The following is a 6349-nucleotide window of genomic DNA, read 5'->3' as shown; positions in this document are numbered from 1 at the left end:
TAACTAACATAAGAAAATTTAAATAAGAATTTTTTTAAAAAATTATAACACAACAAATTGTTTCTAATTAACATGAGCGGTTTTTAAATAAGAAAAAATTGTTTTAAGATCTTAAAAATATACTTTCGACTAATTTGATGTAATTAATTTATTAATAAAATATTAGATATTTTAATATCATAAGAAAGTTTATTTAACCAACATGAATTTAGGAAAAAAATCTATAACTTTTTGTGAATTTGAGAATTTAAAGGGAATTTGTGTTTAATTAAAAATATTTTATAAATATATTTAAATATCAATAAATTACCATATATTTAAATAGTAAATATATTTCCTTTTTGATATTACATTCTTTTGATATATATATAAAATAATTAGTTTCTTAAAGTATAGGTTTTCGAGATATATGTTTATAAAACAATATTTTAAATATATTATATTATATTTCTTTTGGTTTATATAGAACTATTTTTTATTAAATTACATGCTTTATATATAAAAATTTATATATATATATATATATATATATATATATATATACATATATTTATATTAAATATATCGTCTTTTATATTAAATTTAATTTTGAGTTATATATATATTTATATTAAAGATATCGTCTTTTATATATTTATATTAAAGATATCGTCTTCTAGTTTTATAGGGGTTCTTTCGGTTTTTCGGTGTTTCTTGCCTATCCGTAAGAATGACTCATTTCTCCCTTTTCTTGTTTATCAGTCAGTAACTGAATAGTTACGGTCTGGTAATTCTTGGAGGCATATCCCTTTCTTTTTCGAGGTACAGTTTGGTCTCTAGTGCGGTGAAATTCTACAAGGGCTTTATAGCCTTGATAGCTCGTTTGGCTTGGCGGTTGGCGCTCTCTATTAGAGGAGAGTGAAGAGGATGTATAGAGTCTCGCAAGTTAGTCATTGAGGCTTGGGATTTGTACAAGCTGTTGTGAGGGATTTCGATGACAGTGGTTCTATCTTGGAGGATGACAGTTCCTCTAGATAATTAATATGTTGGACACAAAATTTGCTCTTAACCGGATTGAATCTGGAGCTCTGTGTGGTATCTGGAACTTGTGTGACGGTGGGGCATCAACCAAGTTTGTGGAGGCAAAGATTGAGTCATATCTTTCTTTTAGAACCGACGTTTGCAATCGCGAGACTCTTCCAGAAAACAGTTTCATTTCTGACATGTCATCGTGGACGGATCTACGGATTTGTCTCGAACACACCAGCCTCAGATAGGTCGTGGAGATCTCTGATTTGTTGGTGACAAATTGATGAGAGTAAATCACACAAATTTATTTAGGAAGAATATTATTAGATTTTCATGAAAATAATGTTACAAGATGTATATTTTATATAGAGAATAAATCAAGTTAATTTTCGAAACTAATATGGAATAGTATATAATAGATAATGATAAGCTTCATATTCTTATATATTGATGTATATTCTAATATTGACCATTGATTAGGTTGATCTTGTAGATCTTCCAATACTCTCCCTCAATCTCATACATGGTAACACATATGAGTTTGGACAATCTTCAAAATATAGTAGTAAAAATAACTCAAAGGCTTGTGAAACAACGATGGTTGTTAATGTTGCGGAAGCTTGATGAATGTCCCCTAAATCTTTTACGATCTCGCGAGTCGAGATAGATGATCTGATTTTGGGTTTGATTGTTTGTTTTATCCATCCTACAATGAGATGATTGTTTGATGTACAATCTTCACGGTAGGGTGAATCAGTTGCCGGTAGACTGCCGTCAAGAAATTTGAATCTTTCGTGAGCTAATAGTCATACGAAAGTTGATGAATGAATACTTGAATTGTTGAATGATTTTTCCTTGCATCAAATTGAGAAACAAAGAAATAGAGAATAATTTTGCTGATTTGCGATTTATAGCTGAAATATAATGGGTGTGACTGGTAACGATCCATGATCATGAATAAAATTTGGGGAATGATCATGAATGATGATTTGCATTATAATTCTCTACAAAAAAAATGGGAAGGAATGAAGAGGAAAAACTATTCATCATGAATGATAATCTTTTTTAAAACGTTAAGGAATGTAGTGTTCTTCTTCTTTAAATCGTGAATAAAGAAGTTTTGAACTAAGTGTTGTTGTTTTGCGATCTATGCAAACCAACACGAGAATAAATATTTTAGAAGTTTTTGATGATTTTAGTTTTGTTTTTGCTCTGATACCATAACAAATTGATGAGAGTAAATCACACACAAAGTTATTTAGGAAGAATGTTATTAGACTCTCGCGAAAATAATTTTATAAGATGTATAGTTTATATAGAGAATAAATCAACTTAATTTCTTAAACTAATATATTGATGTATATACTAATATTGACCATTGGATTAGGTTGATCTGGTACATCTCCCAATAGTTGGTCACCTGTGTTGTTAGAGTTGGAAGCTCGCTTTACTAGTCTTTTTACCACGTTTGTTCACCTCATCTTTAAATTTGCATGTTTGTTCGTTCCTTTAGCCTAATATTTCTTCTAATATTATCACTATTTGTACCGGTTAACTAAAATTTGTAACTATTCCGATTTCCTTTTTTGAAGTTTAGAAAAAAAAAAAGAAAAATACATTTTTTTTTTTTGAAACAATGGAAAATACATTTGTATTGTTATTTATCAAATAAAAGCGTAGAGAGAAGTTTATCTTTAAAGACATCCAAATGTTTTGGGCCACACACTGAGAACTAGACGGAGGCTTCAAATTCTCGACTCGTCGAAACCCATTTTCAATGGCGTTCACACTGTCCACCACAAAGACCCTCACCACCAACATTAACTGCTCAAACACAACCTCCTTCAAGCCCCTCAAGCTCCCTCTTTTCTGGCCATGGCAAAAGGTAACTAGACACATATACGTCATTCAAAGGTTTCTCCTTTAGATTGTAACTAGATGGAGTGATCGATGTGTTAGGTCAAAATGGGTCCTCTGAGTGTTTCTCCGATGGGTTTTGGGACATGGGCTTGGGGCAATCAGCTTCTTTGGGGTTACCAGACTTCCATGGACATTCAGCTTCAACAAGCTTTCGAGCTGGCTTTGGAAAACGGAATCAATTTGTTTGATACCGCAGATTCTTATGGCACTGGTCGGCTAAATGGCCAAAGTGAGAGACTTTTGGGGCAATTCATCAAACAATCTCAAGGTTTACTGCAATTTAGTTTGTCTTAATGATCCCATTGTTGTCTTTTAAGCTGTCTGATGCGTTACTATTGTGTCTGATTTCGAAATGTCAGCATTAAAAGGGAAACAAAGTGAAGTTGTGATAGCTACCAAGTTTGCAGCTTATCCATGGCGGTTAACTTCAGGACAGTTTGTGAATGCTTGCAGGTCTCTTTAACTCATCGGTTTTGTCTCCCTTTTGTACTCCTACTTCGGGTGTGTTGGAGATTTGATGATAAAATATATGTTCTTTTCATGTTTTCAGCGCTTCTTTAGAGCGGCTTCAGATAGACCAGCTCGGGATCGGGCAGCTTCACTGGTCAACCGCAAACTACGCGCCTCTACAAGAACTTGCTCTTTGGGATGGTCTAGTGGCAATGTACGAGAAGGTTGCTTTGTAATCTACTGAAATACACTAATCTCTGTAACGTACACTAAGCTCTTTGGAGAGTTGATGATACCGGTTCCTCTTTTTTTTTTCAGGGGCTAGTTCGAGCTGTTGGAGTCAGTAACTATGGACCTCAGCAGCTTGTCAAGATTCATGATTACCTCAAAACCAGAGGGGTTCCTTTATGCTCTGCCCAGGTGCAGTTCTCATTGCTAAGCTACGGAAAAGAGCAACAAGAGATCAAGAGAGTATGCGACGAGCTCGGGATTCGTTTGATCTCTTATAGTCCTCTTGGTCTAGGAATGCTAACAGGGAAATACTCCTCTTCAAAGCTTCCCACTGGTCCTCGGTTAATTATTCTCCAGGCTTATCCATAGTGTTTCTTGTTTGTAACTATGCTTGAACATTTTCTTGTTTTCTTGTAACAGATCATTGCTATTTGGACAGATTCTTCCGGGACTAGAGCCTCTGCTTGTAGCACTGAGAGAGATCGCGGAGAAACGAGGAAAGACTATGCCGCAGGTCGCAATAAACTGGTGTATATGCAAAGGGACAGTACCTATACCGGGTATAAAGTCGGTTAGACATGTTGAGGATAACTTGGGTGCTATGGGATGGAGACTTACAAATGATGAACAGCTTCAGTTAGAATATGCAGCTCAAGAATCACCGAGGTCTATGATTCAGAACATTTTTCAGACAAGATGATAGGATTATGAGAAATAAAAATGCTTATACATTTAGACTACAATACAGAAGCCTTTATATGTATGCATCACACCCTTCTAGCTATCATTCAAATCAAAATCTCATGTATTTTATATGCTTTTACTGAAAATCAAAATCAACAAAGAATAGATTGATAAATTTTACTATAAAAGATAGTTTGAGAGTGCAAATGTCATGGAACTTATAATGTTATCAACTTGTCACTTCGTTATGTTCAGGTCCTAGAGTTTTGGTTAATAGATATCAAAGTCGCCTATCCTAGATTTGCCTTTAGTATTGAATGATTGTTGTAACCATTAATCCGCTTACAAACTAGACCGTTCTATGTTTTGATTGGACAGCAGACTGGAGTTGACTCAACACTGTTGTTGCTTACGTTGATAGACACTACTATAGCATTGTCGAGGGAAACATAAACAAAAATCATCGATTGTTGTGTGTTTTCTGCTCCGCAAAGCTCTCTATCCAGCAGTGAGCAAACTTATCATTGCAGTTTCTGTATTTGCATAGACAAAAACTTATCTTTCAAGCAACCAAGTGTTTGTCCCTATAAAATAATCCCCTATATATTAATTGAGAAGCATTTGAAAAATTAGAACCTTAATTTTGTATTAATTAAAAAAAACCTCAAATCCTAGATGACACTCTAAATGCCTTCTAAATTTCATTTCAAAGAATTCTAGAGCATCTAATATAAAGTATATTTTAATTTAATGGTATCACATTATTTCATAATTATATAACACTAGAGAACATTATATTAATCTCAAATATAGGAAGTGTGTATTTTTTCCTTAAATAAAATCTACGGAATTACCTAATATGATTTACATATATATGGCGATTAATGATTATGAATAATAAATATTTGATAACAATTCTGGCATCCTTCTTCATTTTCGTTTAAATTTATATTATTAAAAAAATTAAACAATCACATTAAACATATAATAAAAAAATTAGATTTTTTCTTATATGTTATATTTTGAATTTTTTAAAATGACTTTAAATTACAAAAATGAGAAAACATTATATGTTATATTTTTTTTAAAACGACTTTAAAATACAAAAATGAGGACATTTTATATGCTATATTTTTCTTATATGTTAGAATTTTCTTATATGTTATATTTTGAATTTTTTTAAAACGACTTTAAATAACAAAAATGTAAGTTTTCCTTAAGTAAACGACTAAGAACATTAAAATGATATGTATCAATTCGATGATTGATTTGAAAGCTTTCAAAACCATATGGAAGATAAAAGTCAAAATAATTTAACTGTGGAAACAATACTGTTCCCTTTTTTCAAGAATGTGTTCGATGGAAAAAATAAGGTTTTTATGTCATAATTTGTTTAATGTTCACTAGAGAACATTATATTAACCTAAAATATAATAAGTGTGTATTCTTTCCTTAAATAAAAGTTACAGAATTACCTAATATGATTTACATATATATGACAATTAATGATTATGAATAATAAAGATTTGATAACAATTTTTGCATCCTTCTTCATTTTTAAAAAATTTATATTATTAAAAAAAATAAACAATCACATTAACCATATAATAAAAAAATTAAATTTTTCTTATATGTTATATTTTAAATTTTTTAAAATGACTTTAAATTACAAAAATAAAGAAACCTTATATGTTATATATTTTTTTTAAACGACTTTAAAATACAAAAATGAGGACACCTTATATGTTATATTTTTCTTATATGTTAGAATCTTCTTATATGTTATATTTTGAATTTTTTTTAAAACGACTTTAAATAACAAAAATGTAAGTTTTCCTTAAGTAAACGACTAAGAACATTAAAATGATATGTATCAATTCGATGATTGATTTGAAAGCTTTCAAAACCATATGGAAGATAAAAGTCAAAATAATTTAACTGTGGAAACAATACTGTTCCCTTTTTTCAAGAATGTGTTCGATGGAAAAAATAAGGTTTTTATGTCATAATTTGTTTAATGTTCACTAGAGAACATTATATTAACCTAAAATATAAT

General features: G+C 30.9%; 1 protein-coding gene across 3 annotated transcripts; it reads left to right on the top strand.

Annotated features, from left to right (window-relative positions):
- Nucleotides 1–2661: 2661 nt before the first annotated feature.
- LOC106313400 (pyridoxal reductase, chloroplastic) lies at nucleotides 2662–4424 on the top strand. 3 transcript variants are annotated; one of them, XM_013751199.1, is made up of 6 exons: nucleotides 2662–2893; nucleotides 2968–3157; nucleotides 3288–3381; nucleotides 3479–3602; nucleotides 3697–3950; nucleotides 4030–4424. In XM_013751199.1, the coding sequence occupies exons 1-6, from the start codon at nucleotides 2786–2788 to the stop codon at nucleotides 4307–4309; spliced, it is 1050 nt and encodes a 349-aa protein (XP_013606653.1). In that variant the 5' UTR covers nucleotides 2662–2785; the 3' UTR covers nucleotides 4310–4424. The 3 variants fall into 3 exon arrangements, with proteins under 3 accessions (XP_013606653.1, XP_013606652.1, XP_013606651.1); XM_013751198.1 differs by having other exon boundaries at nucleotides 2968–3196; nucleotides 3297–3381; XM_013751197.1 differs by having other exon boundaries at nucleotides 2968–3196.
- The last annotated feature ends 1925 nt before the right edge of the window (nucleotides 4425–6349 follow it).

Source organism: Brassica oleracea, chromosome C9, assembly GCF_000695525.1.
Source record: "Brassica oleracea var. oleracea cultivar TO1000 chromosome C9, BOL, whole genome shotgun sequence".
Classification (NCBI taxonomy): domain Eukaryota; kingdom Viridiplantae; phylum Streptophyta; class Magnoliopsida; order Brassicales; family Brassicaceae; genus Brassica; species Brassica oleracea.
Note: the sequence above shows the minus strand (reverse complement) of the source record. Positions and strands in the feature narration are given on the sequence as shown.

Excerpts from the sequence above, each read along its gene's own strand:
- LOC106313400 (XM_013751197.1), top strand. The coding sequence starts at position 2,786 with ATGGCGTTCACACTGTCCACCACAAAGACCCTCACCACCAACATTAAC. Across the intron at positions 2,894-2,967 it reads TTTTCTGGCCATGGCAAAAG|GTCAAAATGGGTCCTCTGAG; the intron begins GTAACTAGACAC and ends TCGATGTGTTAG. Across the intron at positions 3,382-3,478 it reads CAGTTTGTGAATGCTTGCAG|CGCTTCTTTAGAGCGGCTTC; the intron begins GTCTCTTTAACT and ends TCATGTTTTCAG.